Source organism: Epinephelus lanceolatus, chromosome 5, assembly GCF_041903045.1.
Source record: "Epinephelus lanceolatus isolate andai-2023 chromosome 5, ASM4190304v1, whole genome shotgun sequence".
Classification (NCBI taxonomy): domain Eukaryota; kingdom Metazoa; phylum Chordata; class Actinopteri; order Perciformes; family Serranidae; genus Epinephelus; species Epinephelus lanceolatus.
This window is the reverse complement of record NC_135738.1, coordinates 14,635,433-14,650,260: the sequence shown is the minus strand read 5'-3', so window position 1 is coordinate 14,650,260 and position 14,828 is coordinate 14,635,433. Positions and strand designations below refer to the sequence as shown.

At 40.6% G+C, this 14,828-nt stretch overlaps 1 protein-coding gene across 2 annotated transcripts in view; it reads left to right on the top strand.

The window, feature by feature from the left end:
* Window positions 1-14,828, top strand: part of shisal1b (shisa like 1b) — a 49,828-nt gene that overhangs the window by 18,625 nt on the left and 16,375 nt on the right. For both annotated transcript variants that reach the window (XM_033636011.2, XM_033636010.2), the window contains exons 2-3: window positions 7,423-7,627; window positions 12,495-12,714. In XM_033636011.2, coding sequence (XP_033491902.1) covers window positions 7,561-7,627; window positions 12,495-12,714 — 287 coding nt within the window. In that variant the 5' untranslated portion in view covers window positions 7,423-7,560. The remainder of the gene's footprint in view (window positions 1-7,422; window positions 7,628-12,494; window positions 12,715-14,828) is intronic.

Genomic DNA, 14,828 nt, shown 5'->3' with positions numbered 1-14,828 from the left:
AAAGGCAAAAGACATTGGGTTCATGTTAATGTGTATTTTCAGACATTTTAATTTTAAAAAGGAAAATGAAAATGTAAAAATTAACTAGGGATGCACCGAATATTCGGTAACCGAATATATTCGGCCGAATATTGCAAAAAAACACACATTCAGTATTCGGCGGGAGCAGCAGCAGCAGCAGCAGCAGCAACATTAACCTCCGTCTCTTGGTCATCGGTCGGTAAAATCTCAGCCTCAGCAGGTTCTTTTGCTTTAGTTTTTTGTTTTTTTGCGGGAGGCTCCGCAATACCTGGCCACCATCGCCACAAGATGACGTTTTAGATAAACTTTTCATTTTTGTTGAATTTTAGAGATTAAGATTGTATTTGTCTGATTTGAAGGTTTATTCTGTCAACAGAAAACATGTTGTGTGGCTGATGGTGAAGTTTAGTTGTCAGAGACTAAATAGACCTACATTCATCATAAACTATACAGAGTCTACTGTATATTAATATTGGACTTTTTTAATTATTGAAGTATTTAGCAACACAGAGACTTGTGGTCAGTGGGATGTGAGGATTCTTAAACTAACATGTGTACAGATGTGAAGCCCTGACTGTATCTGACTGAGCCTTAATGAAAGCTGTTGTCTTGTATTTTTTTTCCTCTGAAAATATGAACCTTATATTCAAACATAGTTTATTTAGCCTGTGTAGTTGAGGGGACAGGTCAAACTGATATGATGCTGATTTACAGGAGAGTTCGGGCTCTAGTTTCGCAGACCGGGCGTGGCAGAGTCGCAGCGCACCTGCGCTTCACCAACTGGGTGTGGCCAGGCAGACTTTGTAAGTTTGGCACACCGTGCGCCTGGCGCAGCTACTCCTCTATCCCACCTCCGTCCCTCCTACCGGCGCAAGTCGGAAAGAGGGAGGAGAGAAGGTGTGGAGTGGGTTTTACACACATCACACCAATCAAATGAGTCCCTCTCCTCGCCCTTAAATGCGCCGCGCGAAGGCGTAATGAGAGTTTACTCAATTCGCCATGGCAGAAGAGAGCAGCAGCGTTAGACGGCCAAACTTCTCCCAGGAGGAAACTGATGTTTTGGTCCGGGAGGTTCAAGCTCGCAGTGTCCAAATATACGGAACTGTGAGCAGACCTCCACGGGCTGATGATGCAAAGGTAGCCTGGGAGGAGGTCACCACAATTGTAAAGCAATGTTGCGTTTCTCTCGTGTGCGTGCGCTCTCTCTTTCTCTCTCGCAGTCTCACTCTGTTTCTTTTCTTTTGACTTTTCTAAGATGACAGATGCTGAATATATACTCCCTATCTGATGCTGTGGCTGTTTGTGGTTGGCTGAGAGGGATGTGAACTCATTAGTTTGCAGCTGTTTAATCAAATCAGGTTGGGTTTCCATTACGCGTGCCAAATGTGCCAAACGGTGCCAATCCCCTTTGATCTGACATCAGATGTGACGGGACAGTCGATATAGAGATACATTTATGTGCTGATTGCAGATAGTTGCATTGAATAGTGTTTTTTTGGGTATTTATTGCATCGTTAATGTGCCTGATATTCTGGAAACCTGCCTGTGAGGTTTTGGTGACGTGTGCGCACTGTCCGCCGGTCAGCCAAACTTCGGCTTACACCAGCTGTGCTCCCCCTGCACTGACAGTAGACGTGGTTTCAGTTGGTGAGCTTTTAGAGCACCTTCGGCAAAGCCTTTTGGCACGAAACTGTAACTGCGCCAAGCTGGATCTGTCGACACTTCCCCCTGCTGCGCCGCCACACCCATCTCAGCGCACCTCGGTCTGCCAAACTACCAAACTGAGCGCGCCTCGGGTTGCGCTGCTCGAAACTAGCTCTGCGCGGGGTTCGCCACCCTGCGCTGCACCGGGAAACTAGAGCCCTTCATATCAAATGGAGGATAAACCATGAACATAAACTACAGATCACCTGTAAAGCATTTTAATAAATTAATCTATCATAATTAAAACAAGTGGAGACTGAGAACAAACTGATATATGGGTCTGATCACTTTTTTAATGAATTGACATCACTCCAGACAGGATGTAAGTGTGTCTGTGACTTCCTGTATGGACTGAAGGCTGCTGGAAACTGTCGGGAAACTGTCCGACTTCACCGCAGCTTTTTGCCACCGGCCCCCGCTGCGGCCGCCTGCTCTCGTCTACTTTCCAGGCGAGGCGCAGTTCATCTCGAACGAGCCTAGCGGTGTGAGAGAGTGGTACATCCTGTCAGCCGAAGGGTTTCCTATCTGTGCAGCCGAGCACCTCCACGGACTATTACATCCAGACGGTCCCAGTGTTTCCTCAGCAGGCTCCACTTCGCTCAGTTTCACTCAGCTGCCCAACAAACCCGCTGCTTCTTCCCACTTTAACCTGAATAACAAACCGGGACTCGGTGCTCTGGTTGGATCCAAACGGAGAGCCAGGGCTAGCTGGGAAGCTAGCGGAGGCTAAATGGCTGTGCTTCCCTCTGGTCATGCTGCGGCTAACGCTCCGCTAGCCTCACAGCTCCGCCTCGCCAACGAGCCTAACAACAGCTATCCACATCGGCACACTGTGTTAACGTCATGACTGGTGCACTTACGTGACCAAAGATCGTCTCTGCCTGAAATACACATTACTCTGCCAGGAAACCAGCCGATACCAGCATCGTTCTCCAGGAACAAAAAATGCATTTTTTGCTGGTAAAAAAATAACTCGCCAGAGTGGCGAGTAGTCTTAAAAATTTACCAGCCAGAGACAAAATCTACCCGTAATTGGCGAGTGGCGAGTGTTAGTTTTGGACCCTGCTCGCATTTGCGACTAAAAATAGTTTTGAGCGAGCAAAATAGGCTTAAATCATTCAGCACGCTGTGCAGCAGCCTACAGATTTCAACCACTAGCAGAAACGAAAGGCGAATCCCCCCGAATATGGGTTGAACGGGGGTCACAGACACAGACAGTAATGTATTCCTGTCAAATACGACGGCCATCGGCTTACCGACGACGGAGAAGTCGGCACCAATAATATCCTCTTCTTGGCATGTGGACTGCCCAGAAGTACCTGAACAGCCGAGCCAGCCGAACACAGGTATGTGACGTGTCAGAGGAGAAACGAGCCATTCACGGCCCACAAACCTCATCGCACTTTAGGGACTGTTCTTTACTTATGAAGAGACTTGTCAGGGGAGGAGGGTGGCTGGTTGATTCTTATTTTATTTATTTATTTTATTTTGATCCCCCCTATGTTCATCACTCATTGATGCTGTTTTTGAAGTATGAATAAGTCAATAAGTAATTTATTCCACTGAAATATCATTGATGTAGCCTATAATAGAAAAGTGATTTATCTTTTTATAAATGACAAAAGGCACATCTGCCTCATTTTCGCTGTTGTATCGTGATACTACTCAGAACCATGATATTTTCATTGGTATTGTACAGTGGGATCCAATTTTGGTACCGTGACAACACTAATCTGGAGGGGGTTCATCTGTAAAAACTAATGAAAAACTAAACAATGATATTCGGTATTCAGTACTCGGTATTCGGCCAAGCGTTTAATATTATTCGGCTTCGGCCACAAATTTTCATTTTGGTGTATCCCTAAAATTAACAGTAATTTGGCAGCCCAATTGCACTAACTCTAAGGACCCGCTAGGGAGACCCGGACCCCCTGTTGAAGACCCAGGGGTTAGGAAAAGACATTGGTTGACGTCAGTTACATCAGCTGTCTCGTGTGACGAATGACTGACGTGACAAAATGACTCAACGTTGACTTTTAGTTTGACACAAGACCCTCCACGTCTCCTCACACTCACCCTAAGCAGACTTTCTCACTCTTTGTACAACGACCATTGCTCTCACAGTCTTACAGTGACACAGATGAGTTTACATTGGAGTTGGCTGCAAGCCCGGTACATCTCATACAGACGCTAAAGGGTGCAATTGTGTTTCCATATTTGACGTACTGCCCAAGCAGCGCTTTTTGACACCCTGTGAGTGAGACAAGACTGTCACAGGTCCTCTCAGTTCCCAGGAACAGGGTCCAAATTAGATTCAGTTTAATTAGGTCAAGTAAGATTGCATTGTATTGCTGGAGGTCTCAGGTCTGTGTGCCAAGTGGATCAACCTGGACAAGGAAAAAAAGTATTTATGCATGTTGGGTTTGGGATAGGCTTCTCATGAGTGGGTTTTGGATAGGGTCCTAAATCTGGGACTCTGTGAGGACCTCTAATTTGCAGGTCTGCATCATCCAACTTTGGCAAGCTTCTGAAATTGCCAAGTCGTCAGCCATGCCCGTGTTCTGCGCAGATAAGCCAGGTGCGCAAAGGTGTGAAAGCTGTGAAAATTGTCAAGTACTTATTCTCTCTCCACTTTCTTCACAGCCTACTTGAATCTCACCCATCCACTTGGTACTGGCAGTGATAATGGTGGTGTACTTTCAAATAGGGCTGCAGCCAATGATGTTTTCATTATCAATTATTCACAATATCCCAAAGCACAAGGTGATGTTATGAAATATCTTATGTCAAAAAAATATGAAAAATATTCAATGTACTGTAATGTATGACTTGTCACATTTCAGAATCTGGGCTTATCAAATGTTCACTATTTTTGCTTGAAAAAAGTCTGAAAGTAGCTGCCAATAAAATGTTTGTTTATTTTTTTGTTTTTGTTTTTTTTTCATTCGATTAATCGACTAATGGTCACATCTCTTCTTTCAAAGATAAAAGTGCTGCCAAAATCCAGATCAAGTTTTAAACAACAGTCACACATATTTCCAGTACCTCAAAGCTGGTATTTAACACACATAAAGAAATGTGGCTGCCTGTGTGCAACCTGTAAATACTTTTTTATCATGTAGCTCATTGCTGATCTTTTGCACCACTGACTATCTCAACTTCATCATCTTCAAAAAAGTATGTATGGTTTGGCAGTACTGAACTGGTAAAAGACGACTGTGTATTCACGTGAAACAAAGTGATGCCTCAAAACAAAACGCTCCAGTCTCCCTCCAGATTTCTCAGTGCCACACTGACCCACACTGTGTTTGCATAACAGCTTGCAAATAGTTAGAGAAAAAGGCAAACAGTAGACGGTGGTGATGCAACATTAAACTAGATGTGATCCAGGATTACATCCTTTTTCATCACAAGAAAAAGGAGATCAATGATGCTCTTCTACACTTCTTGTTGTTGCTCCTTGTATGTGGTTTCTTTTCTGCTGTCAGCTTCTAAATAATTCAGGATCTGAGTTTTGTTACACTTTCCATGCAGCTTCTACAGAGAGGATGTTTAACTTTCTCTGCACAAACTTGCAGCTAAAGCCCTCGGCACTCTTGGGGTCATTTTCAAAGGCAGATTCTGGTAATTTAGTTGTAAATAAATTCATGTTATAAATATGGGGGGTGAAGGTTTTATGGTTTTGAGGAGCAAATAAATTTTCCAAACCATTTTAACGGACTACTTGGTATAAACTTGTGCAGATAGCTAGCTTTGGTGTCTTGTATTTCAGCCACCCTCAAATTTAGACAAACCATCCATTATCATCCATGTTTCCAGCTCACGCTGTGTTCCTCTGTCACATGGCTGCCACTGATAAGAGCTTCAAAGTCACATTCAACCACAAGGTGTTCCTCACATTAACTTTGTAGAACCACTGTTAAATGCAAATGATTCATTGACAGAATTTGTAATAAATTACCATCACCTTTAACTAATTCATGGACAGGGACCGTTTGTGTGCAATTTCCTCTGACACTATTAAAGGAATAAATCTGCCAAAGAACAGGAATAAGCGTGGCTAAGCAAAATGTGCCGCCACCCCATTAATCTTACTTAGTGGATGGATGGCGATGACGCAGCTTTGAATGTTAAGTGTACAGTGACAGAAGAAGAAGAGTTCATGAACTCCCAAAATGCATCATTTACAAGCAAACTGCTCCTCAGCATCTGTGCACTGTGCTGAAGAAGCAAGTTCTGTGTAATTCATTAAATATTTGGTAAAAACAACACTTTCCCTAAGAACAACATTTTAATGCACTTGTAGCATTTTTCTTTAATGCCCCAGCATAGTTTTATAATCAAATATCTACTGGGTATTACATTCTGTTTTAATCTCATTCTCAAAGGGACAAACTGATAAATTATGCTGCATTCAAGTACTTCTCAGATGGTCCCATTTCCCAAGTTGGGAAGTTGCTCTATGAACTGGTGTTCCATGTGCTCATGAGCTTTGAAGTTGTAACGTGGAAACATGGACTCTACAAAGAAGGTGTGTTGCAGTATGCTGAAACAGTCTGAAGTTTTATATTACAAAGTGATTTTGTCTAACACTTGTTGCTGCACCAGTACATTCCTTAAACCATCTAAAACATTGCTTTATCTGACTTCTCATCAGTGTTAATGTTAATACATACATTGTCTAACTAATCTAGGTCACTGTACATGGACAGCAACTACCAGGTATAACCAATTACCATATTACAAATTACATGTAAGCAAGAAATTGATATGCAACATATGAATTAATTAACAACACTTTTTACAGTGCAGCCAAACATCTGCTTTTGTCTGCCATGTTTCCTCGTATATGACTTCAAAGTTGGCAAGTCATGCAAGTTGTTCGACTTGAGGGGGTGTTCATGTGAATTTTCCCATTCCAGAACTCATTTTTCCAATTATTCTGACACCACATGAATGCAACAGATTTCAGTTAAAGATTTATAAAAACAAATATATTCACTACCTATTATTAGCTCTGTCTTAAAAGTTTTGGAGTGCAGGGCATCAGTAAGCATTACATGCATTAATGGGTTTGTAATGTTGTAATACAAGATAGAACATGTAAATAACTAAATATTATTAAATAATTTATTTGTTTTTGGAAACATAATTCTTTCTGTGTTGATTGGTTTGCTTTCTTGAGGGCAGATTTCACATTTTTGCATGTTCAGTAGACCTGCTGTGGACAAATTGTCTCCATTTCCTTTAAATTAATGCCACATGACACACTAGTAGATTAAACAATTTTTTTCCCATTATCAATTCTTTGAAAAACAACATAAACAATGAATCAAACCGATAAATAGAAAGACTGCTTTAGCTCAGTGGCTTATAATTCATCATTTTTGCCACTATGACTTGCTATAATAAATGGATTAGATGCATTCCAAACTTCTTAAATGACAGCCTCAAGAGCAAACATTTCTCCTGTCAAAAGCAGAAAATTGTTGTCACTATAGGGATTTCGTCCAGCATGCCAATTTCAGTTAAAATTAATGCCCAAGCCATCCTATTATGTAAAGCTAAGGACAGATTTCGGGAGGCATCATGGGAGCTCACTGCCAGACAAGCTGTCCACACAGTAGGGTGGAACTTCCAGAAATCCAAATCAAATCTCTTAATCTTTCCTCTCTCCGCTTGTCTTGTTCCCATCAGGAGTCCTGACTCCCAGCAGCAGCCATGTGAGAGGAGCTGTCAACAAGCAGAGGATGCCCACGCCCAGCTAAAACAGAGCAACCCCCCCCCCCCTCCATCCCTCCCTCCCTCCCATTCTTTCCACATGAGGACGAGAAGATGACTATCACCAACCGGCAGTCCTTCAATGTCCTGACGGTCATCTTCCTCCTGCTGTCCACTGCAGGTCTGTAAAGTTTACTGTGTGCTTATCAGTGATTCTGCCTGACTGACCCCAAAAAGTTCATATTTTTTTCATTACAGGAGCCTCCAGATACTCATGTAAGAGTTTCAGGGTGTGCTCGTATTATAGGCATGCTCGAAGCAGTTTCTACAAACTTTAGAATTTCCAAAAATGTCGTTATCATCCTTTACTGAGTGAGCCACTACTGCCATGAATTAAACACAGGAAACAACCCCAAAAGACACAGTTTTATGGATAGATGGAGAGAGATGTTGACATCTGATGACCAGAAGTTAAGTCAGAGACACTTAACATCAAGGGACTTTGAAACATGTCTTGGCAAGGAAAGCTCTAAACCTCAGGGTGCTCTCTAAACGAGGCCATGCTGCATAAAACTGTGAAGAGAGCACATTATAACCCCAAAAGATACAAAGAGAGGAACCAAGCCAACACATACCTCTGAGATATGAAATATACATTATGCACAAGGGAAAAGATGCCAACTCAAGTTTAAAAATGACAAAATAGGGCAAGAGGAGGATGCAGTGTTGGAGTGAGGAATCAGCACAACAGCAAACACTGCAGAGTGAAAGTGGAATGATGTTGTACGACCAACTCATTCAAAAGCAACTTTAAGTTTTAACTTCAACATGTATACATAAAATGCATACAGTGTTATTCCTTCATTTTCACCATTTACACACCACCGATTGATTTCTGTTTTTCTATGTCTCCTCTGGAATAAAGAAAAGAACTGCCACTGCATTGAAAATTATAGATTGTAAACCAGAATCAACTGATAACATAATAAAGCAACCCATGCTTATTCCTTCAAATACCAATGCTGTGTCACGCCCCTTGACGTCTCATACCAACACTGAAGGCACCCTTTAGTGTCTTTATATGATGAACAGCGGTCTCCTGGGTTACACCTTGTAACATGTGGTTAACATTATAAAAAGGTCGCAGTAGGTACATTTTTTACAGGGTTATATGGTAACTTGTAATATCACGTGCATAAATACAACCATACATAACTTACATTACCTTACCTTAAAACACCGTAGACTTTTGGTTTCACATGTTGGAGACAAACAGTGGTCTCCTGGATTAAAGTCCAGTGTTTGTTTGGCACATCCACCTCATCTCCCTCCCACCCTGCTCAGACTTTCTCGCTCTTTATACTATGTCAGTTGTTCTCAGCATCGAAAATCGCCTCCAATGGTTTACACTGAAGTTGGTTGAAAGCCTAGTGCGTCTGCTAAAGACGCCAAGGGGTATGATGAAGCGTAAGTGACTGAACATCTAACCTCTTACTTATGGTGGAGTGGATTTATTTATATAAAGTTTAATTATGTTCTTCATCATTTATTTTTAACTTGTTCTTAAAATAGCTTTAATTTAATTGGTGATTGTATATACAGTACAGCCAGATGACAGTAATGGCTACAACTAACAACTATTTCGCTATCAAATTTGTTGTTTGACCAACAGTCCAAAAGACACATAACTTGGAAAAATAGCAAGTGCTTGAAAAGCTAGAACCAGCATTTTTGCAACTGACTGATTACCAAAATTGTTGTTGAACTGTTGACAAGTTAGTGGCATGCAGTTTGATGCTCTTTTATCTCATCCTTGCACAGCAAAATGCACCAAGGACACAGATGGGACTGATGCTCATATTGAGCTGTTTTTTCATGTATTAGTAACAGCAATAACATACATCAGCTTAAAATCAGTTTTACAGTTTCAGTAGCCTCCAAATGAATGAGCCACTTATGAGTCAATATCACTTTTATATGCTCGGAGATTCACACTGAGAAATGAAATGCAATTACAATGAAGGCAACATTCTCTCTATGCTTCAGAGGAAAGACAACAAACTGTAGTGATGTCTGATTGTAGACATGAATAAATAAATATGATGTGTGAGCATCGACTGATGTTCAGATGTTGCGTGTTGTTGGGGGAGAGGGAGAGAGCCATGGCAGTTCTCAGACTGCAGGTTGTAAACATACTGTAAAGCAAGAGCCAAGCTGTTAACTGTTTCCTACATTTCAAGAGGTGTTAATGAAATTAAGCAGGTGGCTGTTTACAACTGTAGGGTTTCCACAACCAGCTGTTGTTCATTTGAGAAGCCAGAGACTTCCCCTAAACTCTTCTCTTTCAAAAACCTTCAAGTTGTGCATCGTTAGAGGACTTCATGGTCCACTTCCGATGTTAAGGCCGTCTGTTTCCTTATTGCCAGGTCATTTAACTACAATCAGCTGACCCCTCCTTTACGTGCAAGGATTATGGGATATAAATAACATGAGCTGGCTGAAGAGCCATTTCACGGATTCACAAACTTGTTCAGTCAATGCAAAGGTCAAATGAAGAGTTTCCTCTCACTATATAAACCACCCGTCACTTCTAATCCTACTGTGTCCTTCAGCACCGCTTCATTTCACCCCCTCTCCTGCTACGGGTTGTCGAAGGGAAGATGGCTGGCCACACCGAGCTCATTATAACCTGAAAGAGCTCTCTCCTTTCAAATGCTGATCTGTCTCTGCCTGAGATTACTGAAAGACTTCTATCACCCCGCAGCATAAGTGGACCTTGAACTAAATCACAGCAACAACACTTTTACTGCCAGATTTTTAGGCTGCGCTGATGAAAGGAAACACACACAAGATAAAGACAAATCACTTACAATGAAACTAATCTGGATACACTTCACATGAGATTGCATAATTTAATTTAGACTGAGAGTGATCAAGCAGAAGGAAATCAAAGAGGTTTTATTTATTACAGAATTAGAAAATGACGAACATAAATAGAGCCACACTGGCACATCAGCATGGCTAATATCATTGTCCAAATTTAGCTTTTCTGGCACCCAAAAATTTAATCAGCACATTGCATCATTCTTGCAGTAACGAAATGCCAAAAATATGTTTACGGTAATTTAGAAACATTGTCACCATTACATAGTCTGGGCCATCAGAGAGAGAGCAGACAGGTTTACTTTTTAACTGGTACATATATTAGTCACAATCCTGTCCGCCAATGTTTAGGAGTATTTAAGGATCTTGATGTGTTAGCCTCATGAAGTTCTTGTTTTAGATTGATCTTTATTTTTAGGATTTTAGGTAACTCTTGGGTTGTTTAAATGTGCTATTGAAGTTGTTTCTAGGATGACAACCAAAAAAATAATCACTAAAGATGTTCTGATACCACTTTTTTCTTCCTGATATCAAATCTGATTCTTGAACTTGCGTATCGGCCAATACCAGGTACCAATCTGATACCACTGCGTTGATAACAAATGCAACAGCTGTATACTAACCCCTTATGGATATAAAATGATTGCTGTCATTGTTGTACGGCAGGGCTCAACCCTTTGTAAAACATGCAGAGAATGAGCACCATAGCACTTTCTTTTATTATCTATTTTAACATTTTGCGAATGGCCAACGTTACACTTTTGACTAGATATGAATTATTCCTCCCTGCCCTAAAAAGTAGTTGCCAATGGCTGCACAGTGTAACTTGCTGTGTATGCTACAGTTTTAGAGCGGTGTACAATCGATATCCAGGCAACCAGCTGTTTTATCTGGGTGTTAAACTACTTTAAAGTTTATCAACAAATTACGTGGTATCAGATTGGTGCATAGGCTTGTGTACTCACCAATACCCGATCAAGTATTTTAGGCAGTATCTGAGACATTTCTGATATACTGGTACTGGTATAAGAACAACTCCAATAATCACATTTCTATTTAACTCTCATTTGTGGCATATTTTGTGTTTTCTATCATGTGTTGTTTTTGCTGTAATTGTTGCCTGTCTTGGTCAGAACACTGTAATTTCAAGGAGGCTAAATAAAGGGTACAAAAGTTTCTATTGTATATCAATATGCATGAGTCTATCTCCAGGCAAACTGGAGCATTCATTCTTAGTCTTATTACTAATAACACAAAGTGAAAGGATGCTTAAATGTTGATACTCATTGGTTTTGACGGTATTGAGCTTTTGGGATTGTCCTGGTCCATTGTGATATGTATTAACTATCATCATCCCCGTAAACTGACACTAATCATATCTGGTTCGTGTCTCTGACAGATTGGTAATTTATTATTATCAGATGGAGTCTCAGCTGCTGTAAAAAAGTAGATTCCTGTGATTTCATTTTCAAGCATAAGTTTATTGGTTGCCAGATTCTATAACAAAAACAATATATATTTTTTTTCCTTTGTGGCAGCGAGGATGCAGATTTATCTCCTAAAGCTGCAGGGACTTGAAAGTGCAGCTACAGATGAATGCAAATATGCCAGAGTGCTGTTTGTATCACACATGTTTGCATTACTCCATAATAAAACTTGGGTCACTTAAGCTTTAAAGGAACATATAAAGAGACTGGTGTTTCTTTCATTTGAGATCAGTTCACATAGAAATGTGGAGAAAAAATATTATTCTGACTTAACATATTCTGTAACCAGCCTAAGGAGCACGTTTGTTGTATGTTTGCGTAATGACCTAACAGATTAGATTTACTCAATATTTCTTGTCCTCCTTTAAGAATAAAGGTGACTGACCTTTTGCCTTCAGGACCTCTATGCTTAATGTGATTTCTCTTATCTCATTGTTTAGCTTGTATGTTCCTTGTCCTACATCATTATTATTACAGGCACTTTCTGCAGTCAATAATCTATAAGTCTAAAAAATGGTTGTCATTTTTCAAAATAGAGAGACTAACACAAACTCTGCCTTAAAGGTCACGAGTCACATTTCACTGATAGTCTCTGTTTCCTGCTGTACTAAAATACCTCCTGTCTGACATTTCTGAGTCCATTTTACATCCAAATCTTTGTCTTCTCCTAAACTGCAGCCCTCTCAGCTCATTACCGAGTGTGTGAACCCTACTCCGACAACAAGGGGCATTACCATTTCGGCTTTCACTGCCCACGACTCACAGACACCAACAAGACCTACATGTATTGCTGCCGCCACAACAACAACACCGGCTTCAAATACTGCTGCAATGAGACTGAGTTCCAAATGGTCATGCAGATAAACCTCACCACCGACTCAGACGGTTATGCACATAAGTAAGTACAACAAAATAACAATAATCAAACTGCCATGTGACGCATGTGACGTGTTTAGGGGACATCTGTAGTTTGAAGCTACAGGGGGTTACACTTGCGTTTACTACTAACTTGTATAAACAGGCAAAACCCTATCTTCTCCTTCTTTATTTAATATGTAGAATGAATTCAATTTTCACAATAAAGTTTTGGGGAAAAAACTTCTTATTCTTCAGTTATATTTACGAAAAATAGGACACTTGACAATGAGCAGAACCACTTTGCACATTAAAAAAAGGTACATTCTGATTAAGTGCTTTAGGGCATGCAAACGCACATCTTATTGGATCCCTTTATTTGCCATCCTTATAAACAGTTAAGAATCTCTAATCAGAATTATTTCAGTCAGATTATTGTCCATGTAACCATAGCTGTTGTGACCCAAAAAGCCCTCAAGGATTGCAAAGCGTTGCCAAGACTGCTGCTCAAAATTTATTTCTCTAAGAAAAGAAAATGTTTAGCAATTTTCAGTCTGCATCTGGATCTGTATCAAAATACACACAATGATGGACAGTCGGTTATGTTGATGTTGGAGAACAAATAAATCCATGGATGGATTATAAAAAGGGCTTCACAGGCCTATGGGCCGAGGGTGTAGAGAATGTTTGATTTATAGTTATTACCTTATTGATCTCCTTATCATTTCAGCTGTAAATTAATGCAGGAATTAGAGCTGCAATGATTAGTCGACTGTTCAATTAGTCGATCAACAGAAAAATAATCTCTAACTATTTGTAAACTGATAAATTGTTAACTTAAATTTACATTTAAAATAATGGCAGTAAATGCTGTTTTAAGCCTCTCAAATATGGAGATGTTCCTGCTTTAAGCCCTTTTCACACAGAGCACGCAAAGCACAGACCTCCGCCGACGAACCCATTCATTGTGTATGTGCTGCGCTCGAATTGAAATTTTTTTAACTTCACCGCAACGCGCTGTGACGACACCTCAGCACGTCCAATAGCAGAGAAGAGTCTGAAGTAGCTCCTGAACAAGCCTGTACTCCCCCAAATCCTGTCTTGCGCACCTCGCTCTCCGCTTGCTCTGCGCCCTACTCTGCGGTGGGCTCCGCGAAAATCGTGCTCTGTGTGAAAGAGGCTTTACACTGTTTTAAATCATATGAAATAAAACATGACAAAACAAGACATTTAAAGACATTACCTTGGACTTTGAGAAACTTTTTCCTGACATTTTATTGATCGAAAGACCAATTAATTAATCTAGAAAATAATCAGCCAATTAACCAATAATGAGAATAATCGTTAGTTGCAGTCCTAGCAGGAATAAAGCAGAATATTTACCTCTAAGTCACTTGGTTCAGGAGTAATAAGCCATAACATTAGGTGTTTTTTTAGTGGCCACACTGTGGTGACATCCACATGAAAAGCTTCTCAGTTCTTCTTTGGCCCATGATGGAACTTCCCACCAAATTACATTGAAATCTGTGGTGTAGTTTTTGAGTTATTCTGCAAACCCCAAACAAACAGGACCAAAGCATCACCTCCATGACTTGGTGGAGATAATTAGGGAAAAAATAAGTTGTGCTGAATCCTGAGTACAGTTTTATGGGAACAGCTATGGCGGAACAAAAGGTTTCAGACATGACATTTCCTCAGATCAGATGAAAAAAAAGCCTGTTATAGTCTGCTTGCTCACAAACGCTTCGCTCCCTCGACAGTATCGCACTCATTGACACCGTTTGCCTCTTACTTAGAGGGTTCGTTGACATTGATCCACACCTACAGAGGCATTCAGAACCACCGCAGAGAAGAGCAGATGCTGAAAGCAGTTGTTGTGTTGTGAGTGGGACACCTCCACACGATAGCTCACAAAGGCTGGTGTTAAGTGCAGGCTATTATATCAAGCATCACTATGGTATCCTATCATACAGTAGTACAGATATCCATGCAAGACTTGGAGTACTTTGTAGTATTATTAATAGTAAACTACACTACACTTGCCAAAATATGTCAATATATTGTCACAGTGGACAAATAAATCTTGACGACACATTTATTCGTTGCAGGATAAACAGATTTAAGCATGCAGAACACAGAAAAATGAGCTTGTTGTTC